At 46.7% G+C, this 13,181-nt stretch overlaps 1 protein-coding gene across 2 annotated transcripts in view; it reads right to left on the reverse strand.

The window, feature by feature from the left end:
* The window catches only part of XG (Xg blood group), a 66,146-nt gene that overhangs the window by 38,006 nt on the left and 14,959 nt on the right, over positions 1–13,181 (reverse strand). For both annotated transcript variants that reach the window (XM_011972120.1, XM_011972118.1), the window contains exons 2-3: positions 7,965–8,006; positions 4,305–4,328 (exon numbers count right to left, since the gene is read on the reverse strand). In XM_011972120.1, the coding sequence (XP_011827510.1) occupies positions 4,305–4,328; positions 7,965–8,006 (66 nt within the window). The remainder of the gene's footprint in view (positions 1–4,304; positions 4,329–7,964; positions 8,007–13,181) is intronic.

The raw sequence follows: 13,181 nt of genomic DNA on the forward strand, positions 1-13,181 counted from the left end.
AATAATAATAATAATATAGTATAACAACTATTTGCATAGCATTTACACCGTATCAGGAGTTATGAGTAACCTAGAGATAATTTAAAGTATACCAGAGGCTGGACCCTGTGGCTCATCCCTGTAATCTCAGCACTTTGGGAGGCCAAGGTGGACAGATTACGTGAGGGCAGGAGTTCGAAACCAGCCTGGACAACGTGGTTAAAACCCGTCTCTACTAAAAATACAAAAATTCGCTGGGAATGGTGGCGCATACCTGTAATCCCAGCTACTTGGGAGGCTGAGTCAGGAGAATCTCTTGAACCCGGGAGGTGGAGGTTACAGTGAGCCAAGATCACGCCACTGCACTCCAGCCTGGGCAACAGAGTGAGAATCTGTCTCCAAATAAATAAATAAATAAATAAAAATATACAGGAACATATACTTGCATTATATGCAAATACTGCACCATTTTACATCAGGAACTTCAGCAGCTGTGGATTTTGGTGTCTGCGGGGAAGAAGGGGTCTTAAAACTAATACCCCATGAATTCTGAAGGATGACTGCATTTTGCATATTAAACTTTCCCTGGTGATATGGGCAGGAAGGAGCCTCTTCCAGTTGATAGCTCATCTTTTGACATTTTTAGAGCCTGAAGTCAGAACATTATGATTATTATTATGGTTATTATTTTTAAAATGTAGGCATAGTCTAACCCATTTTTAAAGGTTATGCTTTTTTTTTTTTTTTTTTGAGACGGAGTCTCACTCTGTAGCCTCAGCTGGAGTGCAATGGCAGGATCTCGGCTCACTGCAACCTCCGCCTCTCAAGCTCAAGTGATTCTTATGCCTCAGCCTCCTGAGTAGCTGGGACTACAGGCATGGTTATGCTTTTTGTATTTTATCTAAGAAAAACTCCTAACCCTGAGGTTATAAGATATTTCCCTCTATTTCTCAAAAAAAAAAAAAATTTTTTTCTTTTACATTCAGGTTTGTAATCCACCTGTACTTCATTTTTAAGTATCACATGAGGCCGGGCGCTGTGGTTCACACTTGTAATCCCAGCACTTTGGGAGACCGAGATGGGCAGATCACCTGAGGTCAGGAGTTCGAGACCAGCCTGGCCAACTTGGTGAAACCGCATCTCTACTAAAAATGCAAAAATTAGCCAGGCGTGGTGGCACATGCCTGTAGTCCCAGTTGAGGCACAAGAATTACTTGAACCCTGGAGGAGAAGTTTGCAGGGAGGTGAGATCACACCACTGCACTGTAGCCTGGGGACAGAGCGAGACTCCGTCTCAAAAAAAAAAAAAAAAAAAAAAAGTTTTGCATGAAGTTGAGATTTGATCACATATCATCCACAAGAACAGCCAATTGTCTCAGTCCTGCCTATGTGGAATTTGGTTTCTTCTCTCATTGTTTTATAACTGCGACCTGTCTCATATGCCAAGACACAATTTAGTCAGTCTGTTTCAAACCCTTCTGAACCTATGCATTGCTCAGTTTCTCTGTCTCTGAGCTACGGTTTTCATTTCTTTTTTTTTTCTTTTGAGACAGGGTCTCGCTCTGTCACCCAGGCTGCAGTGCAGTGGCGTGATCATGGCTCACTGCAGCCTCAACCTCTCTTGGGCACAGGTGATCCTCCCACCTCAGCCTCCGGAGTAACTGGGACCACAGGTGCATGCCACCATGTCCAGCTAATGTTTTTTTAAATTTTTTTTTAAAGATGGGGTCTCACTATGTTGCCCAGGCTAGTCTCAAACTCCTGGGCTCAAGAAATCCACCAGTCTCGGCCTCCCAAAGCGCTGGGATTACAGGTGTGAGCCACCACGCCCAGCTCCACATCTTATTTCTTAATAACATTTCCATCTACAGATCCTGGTATTTCTGGGGAAATGCTTTTTAATATCTCACACTTAGATCTTTAAATTTCCACTTTTGACTTAACCTGAGGTGCAGGCTGGGTCAAGATTCTATTATCATTCAGAGAATCATTCTTTTAGTGTGAAGAACCTCTGTTTGGGCCTCAAAGTTGTTTGCACCTTGAGGGTTATTTTGTCTGATTTTGCTAGCCCAGCTTGGCTTTCTTTCTATTGGTATTTGCTTTGCACATTTTTTTTTCCTAGCTATTTTCACCTTCCCTTTGGCATTTTGTTGCAAACACTTCTCTTGTAAATAGCATTGCATAATCTAATCTCTGTCTTTTTACAGATTTATTAAATCATTGAACATCGAACAAAACTAAGGATACACTATTCCTACTATTTTATTTTACTTTTCTTCTTTTTTAACTCCTTCCTTCTTAACTTCCATTTAGTATTCAGTTTTTAAATTTATTATTATTATTATTTTATTTTTGAGACAAAGCCTGGCTCTGCCACCCAGGCTGAAGGGCAGTGGCGCAATCTCAGCTCACTGCAACCTCTACCTCCAGGACTCAAGTGATCCCCCCACCTCAGCTTCCTGAGTAGCTGGGACTACAGGCGCTCACCACGACACTTGGCTAATTTTGGTATTTAATTTTATTCTTCATTTTTTTGTATTTAATTTTATTCTTCATTCTTCATTTTCCTCCACTAGTTCAGGAGTTATATGTGCAATTTCTATTTTTAACAGGAACACTTAACCTTAAAATGTCAAAATCCAGCAACATCTAACTACTTTTACTCACTTCTTCCCTTTCTTATCCTCTCTGTGAAGGTAGCCTAATCTTTAGAAATTAAGTTTCACTTTGTTGTTAACACCAGTTATTATTTTGTTAAACAGCTAACAATCACTTAGTTTTACCGGCTTGTTTCCAATGTCTTTGGCTGGCATTGCTGTTCGCATCCTGCTGTGCTATTCAGGGTGTGAATTTCTTCTTAAGGCAGAGCATCATTTGGAAGATTTTTCAGCAAGAATTGCAGAGCTCCTTGTTGGAAATATTTACGCTATCATCACTCTCCAACAGCAATTTAGCTGCATCTTCAATTCTTGCTTGATAGTGAACATTTCCTGAACAACCTATAAGTGCCTATCCGTTGACTTCCTGACATCTCTCACGTCAGGAAGGCCGTCAAGGAGTCTGCTAGAAGTCTGGGAGTTATTTCTTTTTCTTTTTTCTTTTCTTTTTTTTTTTTTTTTTTTTTTTTTGAGACGGAATCTTGCTCTGTCACCCAGGCTGGAGTGCAGTGGTGTTATCTTGGCTCACTGCAACCTCCGCCTCCCGGGTTCAAGTGATTCTCCTGCCTCAGCCTCCCAAGTAGCTGGGATTACAGGCATGTGCCATGATGCCCAGCTAATTTTTTTATATTTAGTAGAGACCGGGTTTCACCATGTTGGCCAGGTTGGTCTCGAACCCCTGACCTCAGGTGATCTGCCCACGTCAGCCTTTCAAAGCACTGGGATTACAAGTGTGAGCCACCACCCCTGGCCAAAGGTTACCTTTTTAATTGAAAATAAATAAATAAATAAATTGAAGCAAAATTTACATATAATTCGCCATGTAAAAGTGAACAATTCAGGGGCATTTAGAACATTCACAGTGTTGTGCAGCCATCACCTCTGTGTACTTCCAGAACACTTTTGTCCCCCCAAAAAGAAACCTGGATTTTATCAAGCAGTCACTGTCCCTTTCCCCTCCAGCCCCTGGCAGTCACGACACTGCTTCTGGTTCTAGGGATTCGCCTATTCTTGAAATTTCATTTTCATAAAAATATACACTATGTGATTATTTGTGTCTGGCTTCTTTCTCTTTGTAAAATGTTTTTGAGGCTCAACCACTTTGTATCAATTTTCAGTGCTTCATTCCTCTTCAAGGCTAAATAATATTCCATTGTGTGGATGGACCACATTTTGTTTATCCATTCCTTCCACTGATGAACATATGAGTTATTTCTGCCTTTCAGCTATAATGAATAGTGCTGCTGTGAACATTTGTGTACATATTTTTCTTGGAACCCTTGTTTTCAATTATTTTGAGTACATACCTAGGAGTGGAATTGCTGGTTCACAGAGTAATTCTATATTTAACTTTTTGAGAATCCACCAAAGCATTTGTTCACAGTGGCTGTACCATTTTAGACTCCCACCAGCAATGTACAAACATTGCAGTTTTGTCACATCCTTGTCAACACTTGTTATTTTCCATTTTAGATTTTAGCCATCTCAGTGAGTATGAAGTGGTGCTTCACTGTGGTTGTGATCTGCATTTCCCTAATCACCACATTTTGCTTTCAATATCTACTATCTGGTATAGTTTTTGCATCTTCTTCATACACCCCACCATCCCTCCATAAGCATCAGTTCAAGGACATTGCCTCAGTTTTTCCCAGCCAAAGAGTCACTCACCTGAGTTTGGCTTCTTGGTGGGTTCTGTGAACAAAGAGAGAAAATAAATTCAATATGCATTGAAGATTCATCAGAAGCACAAAGAAAGGCCATGAACGCCCTGATGAAAGATGAAAAGGGAGTGACAAAGCAATACAAAGTAAATGATATGGACACAAATTCCATGTTGTATTCAGAAGAAAAGCAGGAAAACACCCTTAAAATCCATTCAAAAACAATCCACCCTTGAGGCTGTGAGGATGCCAAAGTAGCTGAGAACATCCAAGACAAGTAAGTGAGCTACCTGCCCGTAGAGCCACCATAGAGCTGGACGGTGGAGAGCGGGGCAGGGGGAGGCAAAAGAAAAGATGGAGAAAGACTTTCAGCTTCTAGAATGATGGCTTTTCTCACTTTCTTTCATTCACTCATTTATTCATTCAGCAAACATGTATTGCATGGATGTGGCTATCAGGTCAGGAGTGCTCAGGGTGCAGCCTGTGACCACCCTGCTCAGTGAACCTGGGTGTGCAGTGAGGGTGGGCAGACAGGGGCAGGAGGAGGTTTGAGGAAGATAAGTCAAAGGAGGTGGAGTCGGCCATGGCTGGGAAAATTGGAGCTTCAGGGCTGTGCAATGGCCAGACTTCTTCCAAACAGAGGAAACAGTGTATTTGAAAGCATGGTTCACATAACAGCCTCGCATTGCCTTGGTAGGAGGAAGCTGGAACACAGGGGTATACGTGTGGTGGGGGCATTCACTGGGGGTGCAGAGACTGCAAAAAGGAGAGTCTGAAGCTCCAAAGGGGACATACGATTTCGCATGTCCTGTATTTTAATTGAAGGTTTCCCATCGCCTTTTCTCCTTCCTGCCACCTCCCTCTCCCTTCCTGCCCTCACTTCTTCCTTCTTCCTCTGCTTCCCTCCTTCTCTCCTTTCTTCCTTCCCTCTCTCCTTTTCCCCCTTCTTCTTTTCTTCTTCCCCACCCTCCTTTCTTCCTTCCTCCCCTCCATCCTTTCTTCTCTCCCTGTCTCCTTCCTTCCCTCCATCCTTCCTTCTTTCTTTTCCTTCTTCTTCCTTTCTTCCCCCATCTGTCTGTCTTTCCTTCCCCCGCTCCTTTCTTCCTTTCTTCCCTTCCTCCTTCCTTCCTTCCCTCAGTCTTTTCCTATCTCATCTCCTTTCTTCTTCCTTCCCTCCATTGTTCCCTCTCTCCTCCCTTTTCTTCCCTCCTTCTTTCCATCCTTTTTTCCTCCCTCCCTCCCTCTTTTCCTCCCTCCTTTCATTGTTTCCTTCTCTTTTCTCACTTCTCTTCCTTTTCCCTTCCTTTCTCCTCCCACCCTCCCTCCCTCTCTCCCATCCTTCCTTTCTCCATCTTCTTTTTAAAATGTAAAATTATAAAGATTTTTTAAAATAGTGATACACTCACAGAGTTTCTTAAAGCCCAAGCAGTATAGACAGTGAAAAGCGAACACCCCACAGTCGCCACACAGGTGACTGTGGTTCCTGTGCACTGGGGCTTCCTTCCCATATGGAAGGGCTGTGGATGAGCAGGCACATGCCTGCCCATTCATGGGGGGCTCTTGGCAGCAAAATGACGCATTCAAAGATGTGTTTGCAGGCACTGGCAGTCTTCTAGGTGAGCAATGAAAAGGTAGTAACAGGTGAGTGGCAAGGAAGTTTATTTCTGTGATTTTTTAAAAATCAACATGAAACTCACATATCATAAAATTTGACATTTTAAGGTGTACAATTCAATGGTGTTTCATATTTTCACAATACTATACAATCACCACCTCTATCTGTTCCAGAACAGTTTCATCCCCCCAAAAGGAGACCCCATAACCACGAGCAGTCCCTCCCTTTTCTCCCGTCTTCCAGCCCAACCATCGCTAAGCCACTTTCTGTCTCTCTGAATTTGCCTGTTCTGGATATTTCATATTAATGGGATCCCACACCCTGTGGCCTTTTGTGCCTGGCTTCTTTCACGGAGCACATTTTCAAGGCTCGTGAAGCATGTATCCGAACCCCTCTTCCTTTTTACAGCCAAATAATATTCTGTTGCATGGAGGGACCACCTTGCGTTCATTCATTCATCTCCTGATGGACAGTTGTGTTGTTTCCACCTTTGGCTTATTGTGAAGATTGCTGCTGTAAACATGGGTACACAAATATCTGTTTGAGTCCCTGCTCCCAATTCTCTTGGGTACCTGTCTAGGAGTGGAACTCCTGGGTCACATGTCAGTGATCTTCCAGATCAGTAACATGTCTTGTTCTGTATCTGAGCCTACCAGCCAGCCCGTCCTTCACTATTGCACAGGGTTCTCTTGCAGCTATGCCTCATTCTTTGTCCAAACCAAATGCTGGTGCTACACACTCGGTCTGAATTTTGGAGAAAATCCCCCAATGCTTCTAAAGTGGTTGCAACCACACACCTGCCTCCAACTCCCACCCCTCAGTCTGCCTTGACAGGGTAAGATTCAATCTTCATCTTTTCTAACTTGATGGGAGAAATGGCAACTTCATGTTGGGGTGGGTCATTACATTTTCCTGTTGCACTGACAACAATTTTGTATCTGCTTTGTAGGATCATTATTAGCAAAAACATCACTGTGCACAGAAAACTGGGAGAGAGATGAGTTCCTATTATCTTGTTGTCGGCTTTTTAGGATCAGATCTGGTTATCATTCTGTCTTCCTCCAGCAAACACCATTATGTAACTGCCCTGGTCGACCAGTTGTTCCCAATGCTAAAGCCCAATGGAGTCTTCCTCTGTGTACATAAAAGTATATTTTTCTTTCACTATAAATGTTTGAATCTCAATTAGACTGTCTGCCTCGAGCAGGACTTTCTGCAGGGTCCAGGATGCATATTTTCAGCATTCTGGTTAGTCAGAAACGTTCCAGCTGACCTTGAACTGATAAAACACAGAATGGGAAGATTCCAGGTCCTCAGTACCCTGGAGAAGAAAAACTCACAGCCCCATGAGTGAAAGTAATCAGACAAGCTGATGGGAGAACAGAATGAAGTGTGCTCTGGGAGGAGAGATTGGACGCCATGGATTGGGACCAGGGTGTAGGACAATGAGGGACATGAAATGAAGTGTAAGAAAAGCAGAAACTGGGCCGGTCATGGTGGTGCATGTCTGTAATCCCAGCATTTTGAGAGGATTGCTTGAGCCCAGGGGTTCAAGACCAACCTCGGCAACGTAGTGAGAATCCGTCTCTACAAAAAAAAAAAGAAAAGAAAAGAAAAGAAAAAGCTTGGCATGGGGGCACACACCTGTTGTTCCAGCTACTTGGGAGGCTGAGGTGGGAGGATCACTTGAGCCGGGAAGTTGAGGCTATGTGGTAAGCTATGATTGCAACACTGCACTCCAGCCTGGGCAACAGAACGAGACTCCCATCTCAGTAGAATAAAGTAAAATAAAATAAAATAAAATAATAAAATACTAGCATATTCCTAAACCACAGGTTTAGAAGCACAGACCTACCAAGAAATGAGTCTGAGACATTTAGAGAGTGTGTAAATGTTTGTCTCGAGGCGTTTGTAATCTCCCACGAAGAACAGAGCTCTCAACACCAAGAAATTCCCAACACTGGCCCAATCCAACCCCAAAGTAACTATACAGCTGATGCTGTTAGATCCAAGCTGAAAAGAGAAGGCTCCCCTTGAAATATCGGCACTTACCGGGGTCATCAAGGGCGTCCGCCAAGTCAAAGTCTCTTTGACCTATTGGGAGCAAACAGGGCATAAGTCACCCCATGATAGAAAAGCCAGAATCCCCCTTGTTCCTCACCTCATGCTGCTCCCTTCCTCCTGCAAGCCTAGGGTCACCCAGAGCACTAAAACTAACCTGACTATGAGCTACGTGGGAGATGCAACCACCACCTCCACCTAGTCCCAGAACATACTCATTACCCAAAAGAAGACCTGTGTCCCCATTCAGCAGTCACTTCCCCTTCCGCCTCCCTAGCCCCTGACAACCACTAATCCACTTTCTGTCTCCATGAATTGTCTGTTCTGCGAATTTTGTATAAATAGAATCCTACAATATGTGGTATTTTGTGCCTTGCTTCTTTCACTGAGCATGATGCTCTTGAGTTGCATTCACGTTGCAACTTGTGTCAGAGCTTCATTCCTGCTCATGGCCAGGAAACTTTGAAGGAAGCTTCTCTCCAAGCACATAGACTTCTCTCCTGGACTCTGGACTGTACCACTCACAGCTTAGAACTGGCATTTCCTGCCCCCGCCCCCCACCCTACACAGAGTCTACGTTGAGAGGGGCTGCCCTAAAAGAAGGTGAAGCATAACAATGTGAGGATCCTGGATCCCTGAGAGACTATATGGAGCATAGGACACCTTTGCCACCTCACCTGGCTGCAACACAAAAAAGAAACAAACTTTTCATTCTTTGGGGGATGTTTGTTACAGCAGCTAGCCTACGCTGACAAATACAGGGTCAGGAAGCAACCTCTGTGGACAAGCTGAGGTTCCTACCTGATCCAAAAGCAGTTAACCTAATGAATGTGTCTGCAGCGGAGAGAAGAGAACATTCACATCTTTGTGACTCATCATTAAAAACACACTGCAGAATTTGTGAGGATGAAGAGTCCCTCTTGCTGACACATATGCACACCTTGCTCTTGTTCCTCCCTTGCCCGCTGCCAGTACTAACCTTGTAGAGAAAACACCACCAGAGAATTTATCAGGAAGTAGAGGATGCAGCCAGGAGCACATTGAATCAGCAGTTACTATGCATTGAGTTCTGTTGCAATAATACCAGGCACCCAAGCATCTCATCCGCCCACCCGAGGATGTTGGTATGACCAGCATGCATATTTCCCAAAGGAAGAACCTGAGGTTCCGGGACGTTCAGGGCAAGGCAGGAGCAGAGTCAGAATCTGCAGAACTGTCCAGGGGGGACAACCTCTCACTCAAACACTAAGCCATGGAGGAGACTAAGCCTGGGGGAACCAGGTGAGCCCTCGGTGCTGGCTCTCCCCCGCTCTGATGTCTGTCTCCCTCCCAAAAATCTGTCTGCCTGGGTGATGCTTGCTCTGTGGGAAGGTTCAAGGGCTCCAACATAGATTCGTACAGCCTGTGGCATGGCTCCAGCCAGACGCCACCCAGGCAGGTTTGCGGCTCCTCGTGGAGGTAATCAGGGCCTCTCCAGAGCCGAAGGTGCATCCCCAGACAGGAGCCCCTAAGTCAGGACAGAGTCACAAACCTTGGAGGGAAGGGGGACTCTGAGCCCAGGGTGCACACAGCAGCTGCCCCTGGGCCCAGACTGGAGGCTGGGAGCTGGTGGTGCCATCGCAGGTCAAATCCCACACAGCCATTTCTCTCACACTCTGGGTGCCCCACGTCCCTCTCAGATGATGTTCTCTGCTGCCCGTGATCACTGCAGGCTCGCCTTAAAGAACAACCCAGCCCTTCTTTGCTCCCTCCAGCGTTCTCCCTGTTTGTTGTTGTTTTCTTTTTGTTTGTTTTGTTTTTAGATGGAGTCTCGCTCTGTCGCCTAGGCTGGAGTGCAGTGGCACAATCTCAGCCCACTGCAACCCCCACCTCCTGGGTTCAAACGATTCTCTTGCCTCAGCCCCCTAAGTAAGTGGGATTACAGGTGCACGCCATCACGCCCAGCTAACTTTTGTATTTTTAGTAGAGACAGGGTTTCACCATGTTGGGCCAGACTGGTCTCGAACTCCTGACCTCAAGTGATCCGCCTGCCTTGGCCTCCCAAAATGCTGGGATTACAGGCGTGAGCCACTGCACCTGGCCTCCTCCAGCTCTCTTGGTCATCATGGTCCAAGCTGCTCAGACTGGGCTCGGGGACAGGAGCCGCCTCAGCCTCTTGCATCCGTGCGACATCTCCCCTCCAAGGCTGCCAGCAGTTCCAGTCAAGACACCTGTCCAGGACCCCAGAGTTAAGCGTCTCGGCTATGCACACACCCTGAGAATTTACATTCCAATCTGTGTTCACCGTTGACCAATATCTTTCACTGCGTTGTATCTCGGCCCATCCCAGCAATTCCAGGCATCCCCTCAGCAACTACTTAAGAATCTCCTCCCAATCCGTGTACCCGGCCACTCCCTGCTGTTGCCCTAAATAACCAAAGGCCTCAGTGTTATCTCTCCCCTCCCAGTCCCTCCTCTCTGAAATGCTGTTGCATAAAACAGGCGGGCGGCATGGGAGGGCTGCGGACAGCTCGTCTCATCCTGCAGCAGGAGGCCAGGTTGCAGCGGAGGCTCCTTCAGCTTTGAGATGCTCTGGACGACCCTGGGGGATGACGGGAATTGAGGGTGGGGAGTGTCACAGAGGAAGTGGAGCCTAGGGGGTTTAGGCTTTGCTTGGTTTCAGGGGTTGCACTGCAGCCAGAAGTTGCTGCATTCGTGACTCATACACACGAGGCTGTTGTCGGTCGCACCCAGACCTCGTTACATAAACAAGGCGGACTCTGGCCAGCATCAGGCGGCCTGGGCACTGAGACAGTCTCCAGTCCTGCACGCCAGGCAGGAAATCTATCTCCCAGGCAGGGCCCCCTGTCCTCTCTCCTCTCCAGGGAAGTTACAGCAAAGCCACGGCGGGGGTCCTCATGGGCTTGGAGTAAGAACCCTGGGCTGGGAGATGTCCCAGGTAGACGATGCTAACTCTGGGGTCTCTGTCTCCAAGGTCGGGGTTGCACATGATGCTATTGCTTTCACGGGGTTTATTTTCCACCGGGAACATAAGACGGGGCAGGAACAGGAGATCTGTTTCCCATTTGCTTTGCTTATACTTAGTGAACTCAGCAGCTTTTAATCAAATCCTTGTGTTCTGGGATCCCTAACCCCCCAAGAAGAAAGCAGCCTCATTTTGTGCTGGGACTGTGACAATGGTCCTCGGTTGCTGGCACCCTGGAGATGTCGATTAAGTGGCTCCTGTTGGTGGATGGGAGGGCCAAGCGTTACACATGAGCCCCCGGTAAAGCTGTGCTCAGGACCCCAGCCATGTGACACAGCGCTTTGAAGCATTCTTCTGTAGCCCGCAGTCACCAAACCCCTCTTAGGCCCAAATTCCACCTCTGCCAGAGTCAAAGATGCTTCTTATTGGAGTTCCCCTGCCCCCCCACCCAAATTCCTTACGTTGATTCAGACCTACACGTGGTTCAGGCTTACGAAACAATACCGCCAAGGGCAGGCCTCAGCGGCAGTCTCAGAAGCAGACGTTTCTCTCGGAACTTCTCCAGCCCCTCGGTCTCTGAGTCCCATTCTCCCCTGAGGCACCGAAGGAACTAGAATCCCTCTTCCCAAGACGGGTCCCAGAAACAAGAACACCTCTCCCCCAAAGCCAGCCATAAAACCTAAAAACAGGACTCTAACTGTCCCTCTATCCTATCTGTATCAAGAGTGGCACAGGCCGGGCGCGGTGGCTCACGCCTGTAATCCCAGCACTTGGGAGACCGAGGCGGGTGGATCACAAGGTCAGGAGATCGAGGCCATCCTGGCTAACACGGTGAAACCCTGTCTCTACTAAAAATACAAAAAATTTAGCCGGGCGTGGTGGCGGGCGCCTGTAGTCCCAGCTACTCGGGAGGCTGAGGCGGGAGAATGGCGTGAACCCGGGAGGCGGAGCTTGCAGTGAGCTGAGATCCGGCCACTGCACTCTAGCCTGGGCGACAGAGCGAGAATATGTCTCAAAAAAAAAAAAAACGAAAAAAGAGTGACCATAAGGAAATTCCCTGACCTGCCTTGTTTGGGCGTCCTAAGACCCCATCCCAGAGAAGCCGCCAGCCCCGTACCCAGAAGGAAGGAGTGCTGCTCACAGAGGCCAAGAGGCCGGGCACAGTGGCTCACGCCTGTCATCCCAGCACTTTGGGAGGCCCAGGAGGGCAGATCATGAGGTCAAGAGATCGAGACCAGCCTGGCCAACATGGTGAAACCCCGTCTCTACTAAAAATACAAAAATTAGCTGGGCGTGGTGGTGCACGCCTGTAATCCCAGCTACTCAGGAGGCTGAGGCAGGAGAATGGCTTGAACCTGGGAAGCGGAGATTGCAGTGAGCTGAGACTGCGCCACTGAACTCCAGCCTGGCGACAGAGTGAGACTCCGTCTAAAAAAAAAAAAGAGAGAGAGAGAGAGAGAGGCCCAGAAGAATCTAGATACACAGGCCCGGCTGGGTTTCCCCGCTCAGACCTTCAGCATTGGATCAGGCCCTTTTTGTCCAACCCTATTTCTACACAGCTATCCAGACTTGGTTGAATCAAAGCATAAAAATAGACAATCTCCCCTTGTAACTTGGGGTCTTCATTCTGAATGCTCCCCTGTATGCACGTTAAATACATTTGTATGTCTTTTCTCCAATTAATCCATCTGCTTCGTGTCCATGATTTTCAGTAACACATCAGGGGCCACGACCCCAGAAAGTCAATATAACAAACAGCTATTTTGCCAAGCAAAGAACGTACCGTTGCTCAAATAATAATAATGCAATGTCAAGGCCAATGCCCACTGAACATTAGCTGCCACCAGCACAGCTGCCACGCAGCACAGGAGAGCAATCGACCCACAGCAAAACCTCTGCTTCCCACTGAATTATTTACCTCAATCTAAAGAAGAAAATCAGCTCCCGGCAGGCTCTGAGCAGAAAATAAAAAGGAACACACAGAGACTGTCTAAATCCCTGACCCCAATTACCGCTATTGCCAGCAGAATTTGTACACCATGGAATTGAATTAGAGTCATCACAGGACGTGCAACCACATTAGCAAATTCAGACAGGCTCTTCTGTTTCACTATTCAATCCAATATCCTTTGATCTGCGTGCCCTGGAGAAACAAAGCCCTTTAAAGCAATTGTTCTCTTCTTTCCTCCCTCCCTTCCTTCCTTCCTTCCTTCCTTCCTTCCTTCCTTCCTTCCTTCCTTCCT

Source organism: Mandrillus leucophaeus, unplaced genomic scaffold (assembly GCF_000951045.1).
Source record: "Mandrillus leucophaeus isolate KB7577 unplaced genomic scaffold, Mleu.le_1.0 Scaffold127, whole genome shotgun sequence".
Taxonomy (NCBI): Eukaryota; Metazoa; Chordata; class Mammalia; order Primates; family Cercopithecidae; genus Mandrillus; species Mandrillus leucophaeus.